At 39.8% G+C, this 23596-nt stretch overlaps 1 protein-coding gene and 1 long non-coding RNA gene across 5 annotated transcripts in view; one reads left to right on the top strand and one right to left on the bottom strand.

Moving 5' to 3' along the window:
• The window catches only part of LOC139607435 (uncharacterized), a 306610-nt gene that overhangs the window by 41176 nt on the left and 241838 nt on the right, over positions 1-23596 (bottom strand). The gene's annotated exons all lie outside the window — the stretch shown is intronic.
• gabrg2 (gamma-aminobutyric acid type A receptor subunit gamma2) overlaps positions 2652-23596 on the top strand; it is a 49358-nt gene continuing 28413 nt past the window's right edge. For 2 of the 4 annotated variants that reach the window (XM_071460272.1, XM_071460270.1), the window contains exons 1-5: positions 2669-3179; positions 11559-11698; positions 16405-16472; positions 19436-19656; positions 21826-21908. In XM_071460272.1, the coding sequence (XP_071316373.1) occupies positions 3064-3179; positions 11559-11698; positions 16405-16472; positions 19436-19656; positions 21826-21908 (628 nt within the window). In that variant the 5' untranslated portion in view covers positions 2669-3063. Of the gene's footprint in view, positions 3180-11558; positions 11699-16404; positions 16473-19435; positions 19657-21825; positions 21909-23596 lie in introns of all 4 variants that reach the window. The other 2 variants (XM_071460271.1, XM_071460273.1) reach the window with 2 other exon arrangements.

The following is a 23596-nucleotide window of genomic DNA, read 5'->3' as shown; positions in this document are numbered from 1 at the left end:
GCCAGACTCTCTGACAGTTGTGGTGACACAGCTGCAGGGCAAAGAGAAATACCTGACCCTGGGGACTGAATGATATGGAACGTGTGCACATATGTGTATGGGTGCATGTGTGTCTGTGTGTGTCTGTGTGTGTGTGTATATGTGTCTTGAGACTGTTTAATTTGCAGTACACAATGAGCAGGGCCTAAATTTTCATTTCCAAAGCTTTAGATATTTAGAATATTTACAACAAACCCAGCACATAAAATTGCACGTGAGGACAATGGAGATTACTCTTCTCTGCTGTTACCTCAACTCATAACAGCAGTGCTTTAACGGCACCAAAATCATGAAGCAGCCAAGCAAATATGACTGTGCAAGTATATTAGTCATATTTACTAAACATAAATATAGTATAAAAACATGACCTGAATTACTGTCACATGTTTCCTGTTTGGTGGCTTGAGAAAAGTTTGAGGTACAGTAGTGCCAGGGTTGTCACTGCAAAGAGAATATATTAAAGATTACAAGGGACTTCCTCTCCATACTTTATTCAGGAGTGGTTGATGGTCTGCTCTTTGAGGAGTGCTGCGCAGCTGCTGGAGCATCTGTCAATTTCCTTAAGATGATTAACCTACGTGGAGCCTCACTTGCCACAAATAAACACATGATGGTGTTTTCAAATCAGACACATCTCATCTCCCATGCATGTCACACTTAGGTGGAACCAGCTGCAATCAACTTTGATTGCCATAGTCAGATCTTAATAACTAACGTTTAAAAACCAGACAAGAGATGGCTGTCATTCTGGGTGAATGAGTTTATAAGGCCACAAACATAAGAAAAAAAACTGTGCAACGGTTTACTATGACTGAGGCCTGGTGGGACTGTAAAAAGTGATAGTGCAGCATGTTCACTGCCTGTATGCCTGTGGAATACATGTTCAGAGGGGAATTTGGGCTAATGCACCATGACCAGACGACAACTCTGCAAGCACCTGCTTTTTTCAACTGCACCTGCCACTCTCACTGGTACTTGCTTTGATTCAGGTTTAATGCCGGGAGGGCTTCATTTTAAATTAGATCAATTAACACTTTTTTTTTCTGGATGGGGACAAAAATGTTTAAAAAAATAGTGCCTGTCCCGTGAGGAAGAAGAAATATAGCTACCAATGTTGTCTATATGATCTTGTTTTCACAATATTGTAACATACTGTGTTGATATATTTATATGTATATACATATATGAAACCAACTAGGCTAGTCTTTCAATTTTAACAGCAATACAGTATATTGTTAGAGAAATGCAGCATAGGTGGAAAATCTTTAGCATTTACACACTTGAAAAAGGAAACTTGGCAGATGTGAAAGTGTCCTCATGTCAGTCAAAACAGCGGAAACGATGAAGAGGACACGCGTTCTGCTTTACTCATGCCATTCATGTCACAAACACAGCCGTAACAAGAACTGATCTTACTCTCTCTGGGTTCTTATTTATTTATTAATTCATTTATTTAGCTTGATATGTCTTTGCTCTCATGAGGTGACAGTGAAAGTGATTTGAGACTTGCCGTCCAAGCAATGTATGTGTCTGTGTGTCTAAGCAGATAGAGCAAGAGAGAGAGAGAGAGAAATAGAGGGAGAGATACTGTGAAGAGTAACAGCAGTTATCAAAGTAATTTATGAGACAGTGTGGGACAGGCTACCATTTTGTATTATAGATTATGAACACATATTTTTTCTCAAATATCCCCTCCAGGAGTCATTGGAAAGAAGTTACACCCACCAAAGCAGGAGCATTAACGTACTTATAAAATGATATTGAAGTGGATAATAGAAAACCTTACAAAGGACAGTGCCAACACCAGGGTACTCTCCCTGGACTGTTTTAGAAAATATACCATAAGACTTGGAAAACTACATTTATTATTGAAGAACTGTGTACGTCACCTTGATATTAGTATACCTTCTGGCACGGGTTGCATTCCTACTTAACCTAATTCAGTCAGACAATCAATTAATGTACCAAGGAAACAGCAAAGTAAACTAATCAGATTTCTGGCTTGAATTTGGGGGATGATAGAATATTTATTTATCCACTGTTCAATCAACTGGGCAGTGAGAGCCAGTGTTCCTCTGATTTCAAGCAGCAACAGACTGACGGGAGCTGTCCATGGTGCTGATTGGTGGTTTCTAATGCAGATGAAACTAATAGAGCTGTCCAAGGTGCTGAAAGCGTGACTGGACGGAAGTCGTACCTGCCGCTCACTTTTAGGATTTTTAGGACACACACACATGCACACTTTTCCATCTGACTTTTTGTAGTAGAAAAAGTGCCAGGGACACATGATTAAAACTTTCAGTTTTCACACTCATCCTGGGCTCTGACACTGGTATTTAAAAATTGAAATAATGCAAATTTTACACTCACGCCAGCAGACAATTATATTGTCACATTTTAAGTATAATTTGATAATGTTAAAAATGTTTTATATTCATAGTCATCACGTGGTTTACACCAACCGTGTGCTGACAATAAAAATGAAAACCACCATTTTTTTTTTTTTTTTTCCCTGTAGCAGCAAGCTAAGGCTTTTTCCCCTGGTCTGTGGAGCTCTGCTTCCGCTTGGTGAAACCACGCATGTGTTGATCCGTGCTGCAGCAACGTGCATCAGTTCCTCTCTGACCCCAGTGTTAATCTGCATTCAGACCGAGGCTCCACTGGTTTTCTCAGCTGCTCGATATTAGAGTAGCTTATTACGGGGGGGGGCTTCGCCTTCTGTGGCAGTTTTTCGGGGCCCTGCTAGGCTGTCGATTCCGTAACAGACACGCAGCCTGAAGAAGACGGAGAAGAAGAAGAAGAAAAAAAAAAAAAAAAAAAAAACGAGCGATACGAAATCAAGCTTTCGACTCGCATCGATTTTGTTTTGGCTGATTTCACTCCGGCGCACGTCCGCCTCGGGTCTAGGTTCGCAGACCCGCTACTGCTACCGTGCGTAATGTATCGTAGAGAGGAAACTCAGTAAATAGACGGACACGTCCATCTGCAAAAAAAAAAAAAAAAAAAAAAAAGAGGAAAACGAAGATGGTGATGATGGCTTCACCCAATTTAGCCTCCAAATGCTCGACAGCAATGGCGAAGCCTTCCCTCCCCCTGAAGCTGTTCCTCTGGGTGTTTATTGTGGTTAATCTCCCGACAAGGTAAGATATTAATGCGTAATATTTCTTAACAAAATCATGACTGTGTGTCGGCTTTGTTGGTTAGCGTAGCCCTCGTTTTAACCACATTATTTTGCTATGCCCTCCCTAATGCCAACCCAGCCCTGCTCTTAGTGGGATCCTGGTCTAGTTTGAGTAGAATAACAAGGCATGTTGTGTACCTATATATCACACTTCGGATTGTGGTTTGACGTGGAGGTGTGATATTATCTTCTTCGATGGCCACAGTGACACATGCATCGCGTTACCGGGAGATTTCGTACATCATCATTTCTTTTTTTCTTTTTTTTTTTTTTTTTTTTAGAAAACAAAAGCCACGAACAGCTACAGACTGCTATAAATATTTGTGTGTGGCCATCGGATGGTTTAACAAGCAACCGGATATTTTTGCAGATAAACATTTGCGTGAAGAGACGATTTGTGCAGTATCTCTCACAATCTGCCCGGCGTTAGAAATAGCATAGTGGCAGGCTAAGTTGAGTGAAGCTAAGGCTACACATAGTCTCTGCTAAGCTGTCTTCAAGGATCAAGTCTATTCTCAGAGCCAAAGCCTTATTATTGGACGCATGTGTCGGATGTGGCCGAAGTCGAATAGATATATATGCAAAAGGTCGTTTGTTATAATGACAGCTTGGGTGTGAATGAGGGGAAGATTCATCCCACGTATTTGAAATAAAAAAGCATTTCAAAATGGCAGACAATCACACAGAGAATACAAGTAAGGCACAATAAGGACAAGGATGGCACATATGGACTGATCCTTGTCTTGCACACACACACACACAAACACACACACACAGGAGACACAGGACGTCATTTCAGATGTAACTAAGGCGAGGATTTGGGTTTGTTAAGAGAAGCTGTTTGGTTGTTCCCTGTCAGGACATTATTCCCGTGTACTGAGAGAATAATAGTCCAGAGGAAGCGGATGGTTAGGCTCCTTGCGTCTTTCGTCTTGTGCTGCTGGAGGGTGAAAAATGGAGGGAGATAAATCAGCCGACGTTCAATCACTGTCGTGGTGATCGCAACCTCAGGGCTCCTTACCTGGCCTATACACTGTCAGGCCTGTGCATTTGTAATTGCATGCACAAGTAGCGTTCACAATATGCTTGAGTAAACACTACACCTCATCCCATTGACTTGCATGCTGAATTGAGATCTATGGTCAGGTTATGGGGGTTACAAGTTGTGCATGAGTGACTGAAGCATGACGAACTGATTGAGATCAATGCAAGTGACATGTGCGTGTGTCTTAAATAATCGAGCAAAGGCCAAATGTGAGCCCTTGATGTAAACACCTATACAAAGGTCATAGTTATGGCTCAGAACTTAGACTGCAAGGTATGTCTTCTTTTCAGACGCTTCATATGCAGGTCCTTAGACCTATCCTTATACTAATTAAAAGACAGCTATGGCCGGGTAAGTTGCATTGGAAGTAATTTGTGATTCATGTGCGAGACCTCTTACATAAGACATCTCTCAAGGCCTCAGGCATGCTTTCAGTAATCTATGCTACTTTGTGACTCATTGACAGTTACTATGTGTAGTGATGCCCGACTGCGTCACCATACATTAACTCCAGCGCACAGTCAATTTCACATCAAAGGTATCACAGCATGTACAACACCCTAGAGAGGAAGATGAAGAAATTTGGTCGCAAATGTTTTTTGGTATACTGTTTGGTATCGGTCAGGATCATGGGGCGGCCATGACAGGAGGAGGAAGTGATGTCAGAGAGAGGAAGCTCTTGTGGGGCTCAGGTTTTGTAGTTTGCAAGGTGATGTTTGATGTTTGGCAAGGTCGACTCAAGCATTTCAGATGCCAGGTGAATTTCATTACATGACCACAATTTGGGACACACCACATTCGGGTCTTCTATAAGTGAGGATGATGTGGAACAAATTTCATGTCAACTTTATGAATTCACTCACCTCACTTGTTGCATTCAGTTATCCCCAACCTGCAAAACATTTCATCAAATGACCAGTATTCATAAGCAAGTGCAGTTACTTTAAAACTCCATCCCTTCAAATGGAAAACCCACAGTACACTGGACTCAGTCAAGCCCTCATAGACTGCCTCTTGTCATCACTCAAAGAGGGTTGAGACATATAATTTTGATAAAACTGTCACTCTGTCATGTATTCTATAATGACGATCATATATATGTATGTCTCATATTTCCTAAAATGGAGTTGATAGCAGGCAGATGTCAATATTCTATGAGGATTTGACAGGAAAGCTCATAGCTGTCTCTTGCTTACAATTTAGAAAAAGCTGTCATATTCATCACCCAGGAGGTATTAAGGTCAGAGGGATTTCAGATTTCTGGGATAGAGTTGGGAAGCTTTAAATTAACAGCAGCAGTGATTATTCCCATTTACTCACAATAAACCTGAAGTCGGGTCATGGCTTTTGGCACATAACATGCCATGTTATTTCCAAGCTGAATGCCTGCCCTATCTGAAGTCTTTTCACTAGGGCCACCTCTGATGTCTCAGCCCTGATATCTCTGTTTTTAGAGATGAGAGATTCTGTGGCTAAATATAGATTTTTTTTTTTTTGGCTTACCCTATCCAAAAGGGTTTGTGACTTTCTTTTTTAAGGATTCAAGTACACAGCAGGTGAATGGAGGATACCTTTAAAACTAGTCCACTGATGTTGTGTTTCCTGCTGTGGTAGTATACATGGCCTGCTTTTGCATGCATGAGATAATTTATGACTGACTACAAACATTCACTGTTGCATTAGATGCTGATCATCATTGTTCACAGCAACATCCCATCGATCACTCTTATTGAGAAACATGCCTTTTAAGTAATGCTAGATAGCATCTTAAGAAGTTATTCATATTTTATGTTGTTGTTAAGGGTTTGTTTAGATCATCTATTAGTCAAAGATTTCAGATGTATATGTCAGTAACCTCACATTAATGTAGTCAGAGATATGAACATTACTGATTGGGCCTTTAACAATACTTGCACCATTAGTAATTGGCCTAATGTACCTGATTGCCAGAAACAAGTCAACCTTGCATGCTGATATTAGCTAATCTATGTGATTTGGATTAGACTGAAGAGAGTGAAGCCTATAAATGGACGGGTTCTCTCTGCCAGGGGTCAGATGAGAAGAACAGACGTTTTGGTTGCAGTCACAGTCCCGTATGTGAGCACCATAAGGTGCATCTGCTCATTTTCGTAAAATTGACAGTCTGAGTCGTTAAGCAGGAGAACAACTTATATCCACTTCAAATGATTATTGTTTGTTAATTAGTAAAAAGTGGCCATTGTGTTGTGTTATTCTTTTTTTTATTAAAGCCAGTGTTTGTGAAAGGAGGTTGGTAGCAGTAATTTGATGTGCAAGAGTGGTTTGTTGGGTTGTTGCCATAGGGGCAGGACCAATTTCATGTTGGGTAATAATAAGCATGAGGGTTCATTAGATTAGGTTCCTTTATTAGCTACAGTATAAAACATGCAAAGCTAATAGCTCAAGGGGACTTGATGTGGATGCTAATGGTAGGCACATAGCTGTTTCCATAGCTGATACTGCTATTATTTCCCTCCTTAAACCTTCTTATGAATATGTAAAACTGCAGAGAATGGGGGCAGTTCTGTGCTGTGCTACACAAAAGCTGAGATGTGATTTTAACTGAGATCTGCTGCATAGCTGGGAGAGATATTGACTGTTGCATATAGAGCAGATGAAGATGCTCCTTGATGATGTGATGGGTAGAATGCATGGAACTATCAGACTGTTGTCAATAAGGGCAGCTGTGAACACAACATTTAATTCCAGTACTCTCCATCACTGCATTACACAGCTATGGGCTTACATGTGCATGAAAAACAAATTCAAACGCGCACACAAACACAAAACAGCGTGCACACATACAGCACAGATGCACGCATACTGGCACAGACCTCTCTGTGGACCTTCAGGTAGCGAATTAGTAGGCAAAACCTCAGATCTGCCTGTAGTGGAGAACACATGGCTCTTCCTTTGATCTGTTCATCTTTGGAGCATTTCCACATGCACTGAGATACTCAGCAAGATGAATATAGATGGTTAAAACTGCAGCCACCTAAAAAAAACATCAGAGGTTTTCAGGGTCTCGCAGCCTTCTCTGCACTCTTTGTCATCCAAGCTGTATGTCTGTGTGAAAGACAGGTATTCTCTGGATATTTTTTTAAGAACATCCAGTGAGGCATAACTAAAAGGGTCCATCCGAGTAAGATAATTAAGATTTAATGTTTAAGGCACTGGTGTTATGATGGAGATGGATGGCACTTAATGGCACTTAATGAAGTCTAAGAAAGAGTGCTGGTCAAAACATTATTCCTCGCACCAGCCTAAGAACATGAGAAAGCTATCAGGGCTTCTATCCTTGTGCTTCACCATGGAAACAGTGTTTTTTTTTTTGTTTTTTTTTCGCTTCTCACCATTTCCATTTCCACCATTCTTTATTATTTCATTCAAAAGTCTCTTTTTCCTCTCATTGAAAGCCCATAACTGTTTCAAGGTTGCTCTTATGTGCTGTTGGCCATCAGCCTGATCTAGAGCTGGATGGTTTGAGGATTTGGCACCATCTACTTTTCTATCACTTCTGTCTTTTGTCTCTGCCGTGTTTGTGATGCATTCTGTGCCCAAACAAATCTGTGTTATTTATCAAACAGCTGAAAATGCAGGTTTGCTGTATTTTGCGGCACAACTCGCATGTAATTAGTAAAGTAGGCCTCTCGTTAATGCATATGCATGTAAGGAAGATCGCACAAACCACTGGAGATATGAAACATATGGGTGATTGAAAATTACATTGGATATTTCCAAGATTCTTATAATTTTCAGCATTTGTTTATTTATTTATTTGGCATAGAAAATTAGCTCTCTGAAGACCATGTGCTCATTTACAGCAGTTTATTAAGAGAAGGATGAAATACATTTTAATTATTCTGTATTTTATAGAAATCATTAAAAAAAAAAAAGAAATAAAAATACTAGAAGAAAATATTAGAAGAACCAAGAGAGCACAAAATGGCCACATATGTCCATTATCTAACACTAAACACAGTAGCTGAACCTAGTAGTTGAAAGTTGTACTTGACATTCACTGAGCCGCCCTGGTACGCTGTTACCGACTCATAGTAAGGCAAACGAAGACAAAGCAAGTTGATTTGCAGACCACCATACAACAACAAGGCAATTTAAACTTCAAGACAAGATATGAAAGGATAAGGCAATATTAAAAGACTCATATAAACAAGATTTAAAAAGAGTACAACAATGTGAGGGTAAAAGAGCATAAACAGCATAATGAAAATCTCAGTAAAAGATGAGTGAATAATCCCAAATATAAATTAATAAAAAGCTATGGCAAACAGAAACGTTCAAAGCTTTGATTTAAAAGAACTGAGTTCTGGAGCCGGCCTCATGTATATCTGAGCTACAGCATGTGGTGCATATTTCTTGTTGTTTCATGTTTAGTCGAGATAGATTTGGAGTAAAGATGTGTTTTTTTCTTACAAGAAATCTGTTTCAGAACAGAAGAGTGAGGCAGGTGCGTAGGAGCAGGATAAATGGATCCAAAGTTGCAATTAAAAAATCCCTAGACCTTCAGTCTGATGAAGGTCTAGCACTGGAACGTTGCAAATAAATTGCTTATTGCAAGTTAAACAGTGTGGGGGATAAGAAATCTGTTGTGCCATTTTTTAAATATTTTTTTGTCCTGCTATAACTTTTTCAGCTCCTGTAATATTTGCATGGTTCTACTGCTGCAGTTTTAACAAACCCTTCTTGAAGTCCATACGATGATTAAAATTTAATCAGTAATAAACACCTGTTTTTTTTTTCGGTTTGTTTAATTGAGGTCTTGGTAAGAAGTTGGGAATGTTCTTACTTCTTCGCATTATGTAATATTAATATAATGTAATATTATCTTGTGACTTGTTTTTACATAATTTTGAGGTTGCTGAGCTCAAAAAAAAAAAAAATCCCACCAATTAACTTTTTCAACATTTTTTTCAACTCTCCTTTCATGTACAAAACACATCTGGAAGGCAGTCCCAGACACTGATTGCGTAATAAACTGCTGCCTAAGTAAATCACACACTAATTACACACAGATTGTGGACACACAAATTGAATGAAAAGATGCAGCACAAATTCAGTCTGTGCTTTTATGTGTCCAAATCTTGCACTTTCACCAAGAAACGCACATCACATACATCTTTTCTGCTCTATTCCTCTTGCTCTGTCACACACAGAGACTACATAATCATCTCACCTCTGCCCACTGGCAGTACAAACCTTACTGCAGATGACATTATGTAGTCTCCTGACGTAGTCCCACTCAAAAGCAGCATGTTGTTGTCAGCATATTAACTGCCCCGAACACATTATCACAAGAGATCACATGCTTCAATCTTCTATTCAGGTCTCAAATGTGAAAAAGGTCAGACGTAGCAAAGAATAAATCTTCACTCCAGACATATAATTTACCAAGATCACTCTTGTCTGTGGGAGAGCAGGAAAAAAACATTTACTACTCCACTGTGGTGGTATTTGTGGTCGGGGCTCTTGAGACATCATTATCCTTTCAGTTTGAGACATCTGAGATGAGGAAGTAAACTCAGGAAAATTGCCTTGTCTACTGCAGCTCTCACAGAAGCTCGGGGGCTCTAAAAATCTTCTTTTATGATTTGACAAACAATTCTGCCATCAAGTTCCTAAACTTTGACATCTTAGAATTTATTCATTATTTTTGGAGAGTTACTGAGTTCAAAACTGAAAGCCTAAAAATCTTAAGGGTTGCGTTAGAGGTGTGGGAGAGAGGGTGGAAAGACTTTGAAATTCAATTTTGGTTTTACTATCAGTTATATTCATATTTTCATTTGCTGAGTATTTTGAGTTCATGTCTTAATTTATCTAGTTCTTCATCAAAATTATGTCTCATTGGCCAAGCAGTATACACTGTAGTCAGTAGAAAAAATTAGGAGTTTTTGACGTTAGAAATGTATTTATTGGTGTTTCCAATTTCACGATATGAAAAACACTGTCAAAAGAAAGAGGTTAAAACGAGGTTATTTTGATTTGCTGTTGGCCACTTTGCCAAATTCAAACTGCTATTGAGTGAAAATGGCCTTAGAGCAAATACAATGGAAGCAAACTTTTTAGCAGAGTCAGCATTAATGAATGTGTCCAGGTCAGAATTTCATGTTTAACTTCATGAAGAATTTACTTGACATATATGCTAACATCAGCTGTCTCAATTATAGTCAGCTTACATGGCTTATGTTAACAAAGTTGTTGACTATCTAATCACATTACATTGAACATTAGCAACACTTCTCAATGGAGAAAAAGGCTGTACAAGGCTTCCATGATAACAAATGTAATGGTTAAACTGATGTGTCACATAGATGATAGTGGCTCTGAGCTGGTGTGGTGATGCACTGACGTAATGAATACAATTAAAGAAAAGGTTAAAACTCCGGTATTGAATTATCTCCTTTAAATCATCTAACGGCACCTCTCCTCAGAGATAACACCATTTAGATCTGCCAAAACCTCTCTGTGTCTATTTTATATCCTCATTAATAAACATATGTGTAGGAGCCTTTTGTCATTTTCCAGTTGTGATTGCTTTGTGGTTTTGTAATTTTTGCAACTAGTGCAAGTATCCAATGGCACCAGCAAGAGTGTAAACCATGGGATTATGAAGAAATAAATCCAGATGTTATAGCACACAGTTTGCTTGTATTCTGTCTTATCTGATGTGGCCTAAATGCATGATGGGACTGGTTTTGAGGTACTGGTGGGTTCCTCACTAAAAGTCTGTGCTGTTAATTGATTTGGATGAAGGTCACAGCATCTGATAGGAATATCAATCTGTATCAAACTAAAGAGGTGTGTTTGAAGAGATATTCTTATTGCAAATTACAATATATGTTCAGGATGGGATTGCTGGGAATGCTGGGATGGGGAAAAAAACCTGTATATTGTAGACTGGTAAATAAAGGAGACAACATTTTCACCCAATGCAGGGCAGGTGTGAAGAAATCGAGAAAATGCATGTTCTCCATCACAAGTGTTGCACTGAATGTGTGAGAAATAACAGAGACAAAATGCAAAGGGAAGATCAATGGGTGTTTAGCAATGATGTGGTGATGAAAATCCCTGAAAATTTGATCTCCTGACCTTTGGGTTGAGATCCGCAAAAGACTCTTGGCTATGTCTCTCATCTCTTAACATTTCTTTATAAAGAAAGCAGAGCACAGTAGGAAAGAACTGCCTGCCCTGCTTTTAACAGAAATTATTGATTGCATGAATTTTTTTTTTCTCTCTCTCTCTCTCTCCTCCTCGCAGCTCCTTCCAGACTGATGACGATGATGAGGTGTCTAACAAGACGTGGGTGCTGACTCCCAAAGTGTATGAGAGTGACGTCACACACATCCTAAATAGCCTACTAGATGGATATGACAACAAACTCAGACCTGACATCGGAGGTGGGCGCTGATTTTTCACAGATGATCTGCTCAGTCACACAATCACAAAGAAACACAACAACCCGCAGTTATGGCAGAATTCCAAAAGAATACTTGGCAGATGATTGGACGAACCATCGGTCCATCATATGACATAGTAGGAGAGTGCTGAAGAGGAAACACAGCACAACAACAAGCCGCAGTGTGAGGAGGTTTGAAAGCTGGTTAGCGTGTTAGTTGACAAATCTTGCTGTCTTATAACTAATTCAAAAGGCACTTAGGAATACTGAAACGGTTGCTTCTCCATAGCTGCCATTAGTCTTTCCATTATAGGATGCTGATTGGTCCAAACCACTGCGGTTTGGCCACAAGCGAATGGCTTGAAGCCTGGTCAGCTGGTGTGAGTGTCTTGCAAGGTTGGATCACTACTTTTTCCAGTTTAAACCACACATCAGCAGCAGCAGATTATATCACCTGTTAATTAATGCTACTAGTTACTTACAAAAAGGCCAAAATGAAATTGTTTGTTGTCTGGATTTGAAACAGAATGAATGGCACACCTGATCCATTTGTTTCCAATTTCACATTTTGAAAAGCTTTCATTATTTATGTAAATGTAAAAGGATTTGGACTTGAACCTGGGACTTCCTCATGACTTGCTTCACCTCTGGTTAGGTAGTAATAGTGTTAGTCATGCCATCTGAAACATATTTTAATATCACTGCTGCAAATTATAAAGTAAAAAAAAAAAAAGAAAGAAATAATGACTGTGTAATGGCGTGAAATGAAAACGGCAGGTCAGCTGTACAGTAGCTGGATGGCCTGTGCATATCCATTCACTGCACTCAGGCTTTGGAAACCAAGGACTTAATATACACAGCTTACAGCTCATTATTACACCACACTGCACAGCAAAAAGTGTGTATTTTCCGGGGTTGATTCTATGTTTGTGTGTGTGTGCGTTTGTGCTGTGTGTTGACAGGCAGCCAGGCTTATTAAAAGCATGTGTACCTGTGTTTATGTACATGCATGTGTTATGGTCAGGAGAGCAGTCTGTCATAGTCCTGCAAGCCTTTTTTTTTTTTAATGTAGACAAGTAGCTTACTCCCCTCACTTTGACAGACAGCTGGGCAGGGCTCCCTTGTCTACACAAGTGCACATATATCTTAAAGCCTGTCACGTCCAACTGCAAGCGCAGAATGGGGAGATGTTCAGTATCCTTGAATACTTGATTCATGGATCAGTATTCCTGAGAAAACTGGTTTAAGTCAGAATCTGTCACATTCTCTTTGAGAATGATAAAGATGTAGCACTCTATATGCTAGCAGTGAATTGCCTCTCCATCGACTGTAGTGCTCATGCTGAACTCGGGGACACTGGCTAGTGCTGTATTCAAGCTGCAAATGGCAAGGCTAGTTCTGCCTCAGTCTTATGAGTACAGTTGAGACATTTTACATTTTTCTTGTTCCCTAAATTAAGTTTTTTGTCTTGTGGTGGCACCTTAAAGAGTAGCAGAAAATTTGAAAACTTTTTCTTGGTCTCTCTGCCAAAATAAGTGATTGCACACTGAGGAGCCACCTTTAAATGGTAATATTCTGTGCAGTTCACTTATATAATGCTACATGATCTCTTGGGAGTAAATAATACATTTTCAATTTGGTGTTCATGAGCTAGCAACGTGCAAACTTTCCCCATGAAGCTTCTTTTTGTTTTGCTTTGGTATTTTTCCTCTTTGCTCTGTGGCTTTTGCCACTGCTCACTCCACCACTGGCCTAAGGATAGAGAATATGTATCCATGTAATAATGCTGTGCCCCTCACTTTCCAACCCCCTCTGACCTAATGCAGCTTTAAAGCATGACCAATGAATTGACTGAAACGATGGCACGAGATGAAAGCAGCTGAGTAACAGGGGTGTACATAGTAAATCCCTCACACTTAACCGCTTTCATGGTTTTTCAATATATACTGTACAATATGTGCAATGCGACATGTAACGTGACACATTTCGTGAAGGGCATCATCTTTATTCTCACGACTTTAGAAGTGGGCTTTTGCTATAAATTGAAGAGCAGCTCAGATCTGCTTTGAGGTGCAGCTTCAGCCCAGAGAGCTGCTGCGGAGCTGGGTGGCTGGCTGCCGCCGTCTTAACCATCATCTTCAAACGCGCTATGATCTCGCTCTTTCAGCACTGGTCTTCCAGCTGCTGCCAAGTTACACAGCTACAGAAGTGTTATAATTAGCCGGCTATACTGTCATCTGAGCCACCAACCAATCAACCAACCAACCAACCAAACCGAGGCACAGCGAAGTTTCTCCTCCACTCCTCAGAGCACTGAAATGCTGCGGATTTAGATTCATCGCTGATTGTGCTGCAGTTTGCCTTTGAAGTCCATTGTGATGCTCATTTAATTTTAATGCCGCTGCAGTCTACTGTACATATGAAAACTGAAACAAATAGAACAGAGACACTGAGAGAGAAATAACTTCTAAATCCTTCATTCTTAATTCATAATACATACACGTCATTGATCAAGGTCATTGCCTTCTTGAAAATAGATTGTTTCATAGCATTCACAAGGGCATGCACTTATTGCGAGAATAATTGGTAATATAGATGAGGCACTTGGTCATTTGGAGTCTATGAGCTAATTGGCTGAGGTGGGTGTATTGGCACGTATTATTTTGTCTCAGACAACAAGTTAGAAAATTTAGCACAGCCACTTTATGTTTACTGGCATATTGCAGTGATGTTTCCTTGGCACGTGTTTATGCATTTATGAAAGACGTACGCTTTCCAGTTGGCTGTGTTAAATATGAGAATTGATTTAGTCTTTATCTCCTTTTTATGTCATGCCCACAAGGTTACATGTGATTTTGCTAATAAGTTATATATTTTGTACACCGTATCTTCAGTCTACATATATCCTAATGATGCCAATGCAATAATATGCACTACTATTCATAGCCACTCACTAATACTTCAGGCCAAAAACAACACTTCATACTTGAGAACACTATGCGGGAAGTTAAAGACCATTAAGAGAACCGTGTGTGATTACATGTGTGTGTATGAGTGCATGTGTGTGTGGAGGGTCTGGGTGTGATGTACATTCATGTATGCCTGGGAGTGACATGAAAAATGGATGCAAACTTGCACTCACTCCCTCTGTCTATCTCTGACACTCACTATAGCTTTCACATCAAGCCTTGAGGCCGCGTGAGTCTTAACCTGACTCTGCTCTCAGACATAATGTCCACTCATCCATAAACACACACACATTAGATAGCAAAGTGTAGAAGCTGATCCAGGCCGGCGCAGAAGATCTGACAGAGCATCGAGGTCCATTTGACACCAAGCTGTCCAGTTCCCTCAGCCATACTTTGTTTGACATCTGGCTGTCCATCTCACTAAACCAGTACAGGCAGCAGACTCCAAGAGGCGTAATGCATGGCGGTAGACAGATGTATACATGCAGGTGCACAAGCAGAGCTAATTCCTTTTTATACGTGAAGGCATACATGCAACTAATTGTCTGTGCACTTGTTTCTTTAAAAGAAATTACCCTCAATTAAAACCTGACACTTAATAGTTTCCACTGTAGCTGCTGCTCCGATGCTACGCGGTGCCTTTGTTTCCTGATCATTTCTGAGCAAAAAATTTGGAATCTTTCCTCAAATCTTGTTAAGTCAGAATATTTATGAGGATCTTTCAACCAGCGAGTGAATCTCTGTGTGAGCGCAAGGCGAACGCCGGCAGGTCTGTCAGAAAAGAGAGTAAATGATTAGCGATCAAGAGGAGCTCACAGGCCTCAAGCATGGGAGGACAGGAAGAGGATAGGATGTTGCACAGGGCACACAGGTTTTCTGGTAAATGGGTCAGGAGTTTGGCTGTAAGTACAGACAAAGAGTGTGGTTTATTGGCAGGAGGCCCGTTTGAGGAGGTAGTCTTATCGCAGACAAGGGAAAATCGGAGGATTCTGTTTCATCAGCACTATCAATGTATCCTAGACCTGGTAAAATCCTCGTAATGTGACACAGTGTTGTCAATGTAAAATGGGATCATTTAATTTAGGTAAATGATATATACAAGAGTCACAACCTCCATCCTAATGTTTTCTTTTGTTGGGATGAATGCGTCTTGGGCCAATGAAATAGAATAGCTTTCAATGTGTTTTATTTATGAAAATCAATATTTTGCTAAAGATCAAAATCATAACATTGTTTTTGATAATAAAATGATAATTAAAATTAATAGCGCATTGACATAGTGGTTCAATATGTTATAAAACATTAGACTTCTTTATGATTTACCACTAGGTTTGTACTTGAAATATTGGCTTGATATTTTATATATTTTGTAATATAAAACATTGTATTTCCTTAATAGGATTTGGTTATATTATACTATTATATTATATTATTATATCTATATTGTTTGTCTCTATTAGAAAACCTTTGAAGCATGTTTTGCGCAGTCTTTATTCCTTTAGTGAACTTAGAATTTTTGCCTGTCTACCAGCTGTATCAAACCACACTTGCTGAAAAAGGTTTTCCAGCATCTTTGTATTCACACATTCACATTCACAACAGGGATGTTTTGTTCTTCTTATTCTCCTTTGATGATGATGACAATGATGATGACGATATAGACAACTAACAGACTTGTGCAAGTGCATGATAGATAATTCCTCATCTCTAAATTGGATTTTCCTGTGCTTCTTTGCAGTCAAACCGACAGTGATCCACACAGACATGTTTGTCAACAGCATCGGCCCAGTAAATGCCATCAATATGGTGAGTAATATTGGAATTTTATGTTAATTTTGTGTCATTGCTGTTATTAATAGTCAGCCCGATAACTAGAGTAGGACATTTCTTCCCAAGTATGTCTTTGGTTATTCTTCCAGCCTCAGGGAGGTGAGAGCTTAAAGATCAAGAGAGTAGCTCTGCTCTCTGGGGCTGGCAGGGATTCAGTGTCTTGCTCAAGCACACTTCAGCAGGGTAGATGCTTTGCTGCCATGGAGGATTGGTTGGTGCACCTAATCACTATGCTTCCCCACTGCCCTTGCAGTGTAGCAGCACAGTGCAGGTGTCAATCAGCTACTTAACTACTGCATTGGCCTGTGCACTGCAGTGCATCTGACTGCATTAAACACATCTAATTGTGAATTAGCATCCTGACTAACAGTTACGTTGCTCAACACGTGGGCCAGAAAACAATGGCTGTGTGCACTAAGGTGTCCTTACCTCATATTTGCCAAGACTTGCATCAGCTACAATCTCAGAAGGTCTTTGCAGTTTGTTCATAAAGATAAAACAGTTTGTGATTTTCCTTGGATTTGGTTTTGATCATTTTTCTCTGTGGTTGTGGTTTGTGTACCGGCTGCACTAAATTCATTTTCTATGAACATTTGTGTTTGTAAAAATGTACAAATAAATGTTTTTTTTTATTTAAATCCTACATGAGAACAATGAAATTATGTTGCAGCTGTGTGATATATACTGCAGGTTGACCTTGCTATAAATGAAGACATGAACCCTTCACATAACTATCCATTTGGGAATATCAGTGTTGGCACAGTAAAAGTTTCTGTCAATATCTGACTGTGTGTGTGTGTGTGTGTGTGTGTGTGTGTGCGTGTGTGTGTGTGTGTGTGTGTTATAATTTCTCCTGGTGCATGCTTTTTAATACAACTAAAGCTAAGTCTGTGTAGTGATTGTTATACTATTTGTACAAAAATAACATCAGTTTCAGCTAATTTAAGTGAACTGGTTGTTTGTGCCTTCTCTGCTTCCAAAAATCATATCAGTGTGTTCCTATTGTCAGATTTAGATAGGAGGACCCGACTCTTTGTTGCTTTTTGATTACCACTGGTAAAGATAGAAATAACACAATACCAACAGGGACAGAATATTTAGCTGTCATGCTGCAGTGATGAGTAAAATAGGGCAGAACCGTGCATCTGATAGTGGTGAGGGAAAAGGTTTGTAAGAGAGAAAGACAGAATTATAAATTGAAATCTCGCAAAACTCACACCGGCATTGTTTTATGTGTCATTGTTTTATGTGTCATTGTTTTATGTGTCATTGTTTTCTGTTGCACGTCCCTGCTGAGAACCTACTTCTATTGTAATTCTGCAGAGGAGTCTGCTCTACATGGTGGTGGCGTTCCATTTCACTTAGTCTTAGCTAAAACACCCACTCTCAATAAATGCAGTCACAGTGAAGCTGGAAGAGAAGCATCGGTGGGATGAGTTAGAGAACGCGTGTTTGTGTTTGTGCTCACATTAGGGAGTCTGCTTGCATGGATGGGCGTGTGTGCGTGTGTGTGTGTGTGTGTGTGTGTGTGTGACGAGGGCATTCTGCTGACATGAAAGGTTGACTGATTGCCTCGCATTTATATGTAATCAGTATGGTTGGGCCAGCGTGTTCACACCATGACATGACAAATGTGGTGGAGTCGGTAGATTTTCTGAGGAGCAGAGAATAGACTGATGGTGCGGGGGTGTGCATCTAAGCTTGAACACAATTTTGAATTCTTAATTATGCGTAGGAATCTTTGAAATATGGCAAAGTTGCAACTTGTGTGAGCGTGAGATAGGGGGCAGGGATGGGAGAAACTAACAGGGAAAGTAAAAAAGAAAGAGGAAGATCAAGATTTGAAGAAGAAAAGGAATCAGACATTGATGCTTTGTAGCCACTAGAGATGAGTTCTTAGATGTGTGCAGCTGTTTGAATTGAAAGAAGTGTGATCCCAGAGTATATATAGGTTAAAGAAAAAAAAAATTGATGTTTATCCCACTCAGCAGGGCCCAGATGAAGATCCTAAGGCATTCAATCTTCCTCTCATCATTGGATTTGAACTGTCTATCTGTCCTTTGTGAAAGAAATGATGCCGCAAGGATGGGAACGTTGCCTAGAGAAAATGTTTTTCAAATCTCGTTTAGGACTCTTTGGCATGGATTTTGGCTTTATTGTTGGGCTAAGCTTTGTCACAAAGTTAATGCTTATATGCCCTCTTGCTCACAAATCCCCAGATTTTTTTTCCCTTTCCTGAACCTCAGGGCTCAACCACTCCAAGTTACAAAATAAATAAGAAAGACTGATATCTCCCTCAGTCACTCAGCTTTTGCCTTTCCCTCCTGCACTAGAATACATCTCACCTGTGCTCTTAGCTCTTCAGCTGTGCCCGAGCCTCTGCCACCTAGGTTTTCATCCCTCATGTGTATGTTCTAACACAGCTCTCACAAGGACTGAATGGGAGACAGAAGGTTTTGTTAGGCTCAGGACAAAGAGCCACCAATGCAGCAGGTTATGAGGTTAGATAATACTTGAGCCCAACAATGGGAATTATTAATTGCCCTGTTGAACATTTAATTTTCAGGTTGAGGGCGCCAGGATGGTCTTTTTCAACAGAACTCTTTAGTAGCGACAAAAGGTCTTCTCAGCCTGAATAGGCGCCATTCTATGTGAGGAAGAAGTGCCTTCAAATGTGTTGAAGCAGTGAGTTTCCACTGGCATAGAAAAGTTCCCATCAGACAGAAGAAACAAAAGAGCGCTCCTGGAGACCACTTTTTGATTTGATCTCATTGCATCTCACATCTCAGTGGTGACAGCACTGGTTCCAAACAATACTGCTTGCAAGGTTTTGAGGGCAAACAGAGAGTTTTATCCTGTGTTAGTGAAGCATATTCAGCATTTAAACTGAAGCTTAAACATGACAACTTGGGGTGAAACTGTGTTTTATTTGCCATCAGGAATACACCATCGACATCTTTTTCGCCCAGACCTGGTATGACAGAAGGTTAAAATTCAACAGCACGATGAAGGTTCTGCGTCTCAACAGCAACATGGTTGGGAAGATCTGGATCCCAGATACTTTTTTCCGCAACTCGAAGAAGGCCGATGCTCACTGGATCACCACGCCCAATCGCATGCTTCGAATCTGGAATGATGGTCGAATACTCTACACCCTCAGGTAAGACTTTGTGGATGTCTGATATGGGATATTAGTAACAGCAGAGACTTTTTTCATTCATTTGCGACTGACGGCTTGATTGACTGTACGACTGGGTTGCTGAATAATTGAACTTGCCAGTTATCACTACAATTTTATTACATTGAAAGGAGTTATCTCTGCAATTTTGCATCCTGTTTCACCGCTGGTTTGTCTGAACCAAAACATAAAGGAAAGTGCTTCTAATTGCAAATTTAGTAGAATATTTTTTCCCCTATGTTGTAATGATAACTAAGATAACAAAGTTCAAGATCTATATACGTAAACAAATAATTCTAGTACTGTCAACTGAGCAAAAACAATAGATAGCAATGAAAATACTGTACATGGTAACAATCTTGTCTCAACCATTTGATAATGGAAGCTGGACTAAGGGCTCATTTATGCTGCCTTAATGTCCAAGAACAGATATGTCAACACGTATTTCCGTGTGTCCACTACAATGGCATGGATGTTAAGTGATACATCAACTAGGGGCAGCTCAGAGTCAAAAGTTTATGACTAAAACAAACATGCTGATGGTGGAGGTAGTCGTAATAATGTACCTCCTAAGAAAGAGGCCAAAGCGGAGGCAGTGTTGTAGATGGTGGTCTGTGAAGTCACTAAATAAATCACCTAACCTCTTCTCACAAATTTCCACCATTTTTACATTTCTGTGTCATGTTCTGTGGTCATGTCTTGCTTGAACTATTGGCTACACTGCCCCCACGATTTCCAGCAGTACTGCTCTGTTTAGTCTGTATCCCTTAGCTCTTAGAAAAACGTCACAAATTCAGATGAAATGAATGGACAGAAGACTCTGTTTTTATCCATATACGTATTTAAAGCTGAGCATAAACTAATACCGACTGTGGAGCATTTTATATTTTATTTGTATTATTATCAGCTTGTTGCCACTAAGGTGCTTCTTGCTCTTCCTGGAGTCCATCACAAGCAACAAGCAAAGCTCGTACTATAGAAAGCATTCTGAAGTACCCAACCATTTACGGCCTCTCTACATAAATGATTTATGATACTGATTATCCTGAACAGGCCCGGGGCAATCTTAAATTTCAGCATTTTAAATTTGACATTAATTAGCATGCAGGGAATCTGTCTTACCAAATGAGGCAGGAAGCTGTTATGTGACAAGGGAACACTGGAACTACATTGCCCTAAACGAATGCTTTTAGGTGCTACTGCATGGAAATCATTTTCAATTTTCAGTAGTTTGAGTGTCTGGAAGTGCTTGGAAAGATTTTTAAATTACATAAATATTATACTAATTATGAAAACTGCGACATTGTCTAATGACCCATTCTTGCCTGAAGATCTGGAGACTGGAAGATTACAGTAGCCAGACAGTCACTGCTGATGGTCGCCTTTTTAGCCCACGACTTGTAAAATGACTAGTTGAACAATAATAACTGTGTGTGACACCTAACTATATATTGTTTCTGTCAGTGCAAAACAGATGGAACTAACAAAACATACAGTATGTGAGGTGTGTAAAACAGGAGGGTGGATTAAAGGGAAATATTAATTGTGCTTATTATCATGTTTTGTATGCCGTCATAAATACAGTGGTTATTTATACTGACACCGCAATATATCATCAGTGATAATAGGAGGGAAAATGAACTCTTCTGGACTCAATCAAGCCATGATGGATGTTCTCCTGTGCAGAACACTACCCCTCCACTTCATTAATTTGTTAAGGAACTCTGAGTTTAACCACTGGTTAATTAGGATGACCGCCGTGATTCCGAGGACAATGATACATGACAATAGCGACCGCATGGATGGGTAAAGTCATTTAAGGTCATTCTCTCATTAAAGGGAAGTTTAATGACTTTGCCTTCAAACTCCCTCAAGTGTGAAAATAAGAAACGCATGTGTTGCTGAGAAAAACATCAATTTAGTTTAGTGAAATTTTAATTAATGATGCTTGGTGTTCATACTGATAAGGTTAGGGGTTTAATTCTGACTTTTCCAGCACAATACTAGGAGTAAACAACAGTTTTTTGTAATAGACCAGAAAAATATGTATTCACACATGTACACTTTGTACACTTTTTGTTGTTGTTTTTTTTGTTCTGTTTTTTTACTTTAGTAACTGAGTCAGGGGATCCAAATATTGTGTCTCTGCAGGTTGACCATCGATGCCGAGTGCCAGCTTAAACTGAACAACTTCCCAATGGATGAGCACTCGTGTCCCCTGGAGTTTTCAAGCTGTAAGTCTGGCCATATGCTGATGCCCTACTGTCTTACCCCTCCCTCTCTTCCTCTGTTCCACCTCAAAGACACACACACACACACACACACTATGGCCATGAGGAAGCAACATACGAGCCCAACAAAGATAATTTTTAACAGGCCAAACCAATGAATTCAAGCTGCATTATTTTAGTCATTTCTACCACAGCCCTCCTGAAAAACAATCAGATTAGTCATATGTGTATTTAGATTGAACAGACTGATGCACATATGAAATTATACGTATATGAAATTTCAGTATGAACAGTCTATGTTGCAGTCTTTAAAGGGCTCTGCAATACATTAGAAAACTATACCAGTATGTGTCCATACATTATAATACAAAAGTAACATAAAAGCAACAAAAATATTTGTTCATCAATCCATTCATTAATTCACAGTATGAACTGGCAATCAGTAAAGGGATTTCATAATAGATCTCTCATTGCCAGCTCAACCAAAGGCAACGAGATGATTGATTTTCCTCCCCTTTTTCAATACTGTTCGAAAAGACATTTCAAAAAGTGACACGAGTCCAAATGAGTCAGTGCCTCCGTGTGAGGAGCGAACTGGGGGGTGGCGGGGCAAGTTATGCTAATGAGGCTGCTATGGATCTACAGAGAGATGCACCATGGGATATTCTCTAGAGAGAATGCTTCCTAAATAGCTCCAGAGCAACGAGAAAGAGAAACCAGGGGGTTAGCAGGCCTAAAAATGGAACAGAGGCATTCATTTAAATTTGATGAAAGCTGCGGATGTTTTCAGAACTTTGAAAATCGCTTGATGTACAGTACATGAGCTCAATCTCAGAGCCAGCAGGCGGGGCAGTGTGCAGCAATTTATCACGCGGCATATTTTCTCAACACGTGCCACAAAGCAGCAAAGCATGGTACTGTACATTTTCCAGCACAGCCTCTTCTGCAGTGGTTTTGACCGTGGCCAGATCACACCGTGTCCAGTTGGAGAATGAGTTATAGATACAGTATATACGTATTTTAGGTCGCTCAAAACTACTTGTTCATTTCACAAAAGTGAATTCATGACATTGAGCTGCAGAAGCATTCTAGCTTTCCAGAAAATCAATTATTTGTCTTGGATACTTTGGCAGTGAAGGAGCCTGCTGGCAAATGGGAGGATCCCTCCATCCCCGGCTCCTGTGAGGTCCAGCATTATTGGATGTCTGAGAGCACTTTAGTCATAAAGCCATTTGAAGTCTGCACTGAGGAAAGTTCCTGTGCATTATTCAAGCCACTCCCTCGTCTGCTGCACACAGCTCACCACTAGACTGAAGATGACACTAGATTGGAATCTAAAGAGAAATGGCTGAAGATCATTACAGTCAGACTTTAACACCTGTACATTTAGTCATATCCAATGATTGGATAAGGAGCTCATTTCTAAAATCAAGTTATTATGAATTTAAAGTATGCTTAACTGTACCCTTTTTTCAAATTTAGCTCCAAGAAAGAAATTCAATACCAACAGATATGATTTTATTATGAAAATGTATCCGCTCATCTCAGTGAATCAGTGTCAGACAAGTAAGAGCCATGTAGTGACTCTCACAAGCAGAGAGCCAGCTCTTGATGTCATAAAATTGCTGAAATCCAACTCATAGCCAGCCGTGGATCAAAGTTGTAATTTTTTCTTTTAAGTTTTTCTGAAA

Source organism: Trachinotus anak, unplaced genomic scaffold, assembly GCF_046630095.1.
Source record: "Trachinotus anak isolate AG129_WGS33_773 ecotype Australia unplaced genomic scaffold, CSIRO_AGI_Tana_v1 ptg000024l, whole genome shotgun sequence".
Taxonomy (NCBI): domain Eukaryota; kingdom Metazoa; phylum Chordata; class Actinopteri; order Carangiformes; family Carangidae; genus Trachinotus; species Trachinotus anak.
Note: the sequence above shows the minus strand (reverse complement) of the source record. Positions and strands in the feature narration are given on the sequence as shown.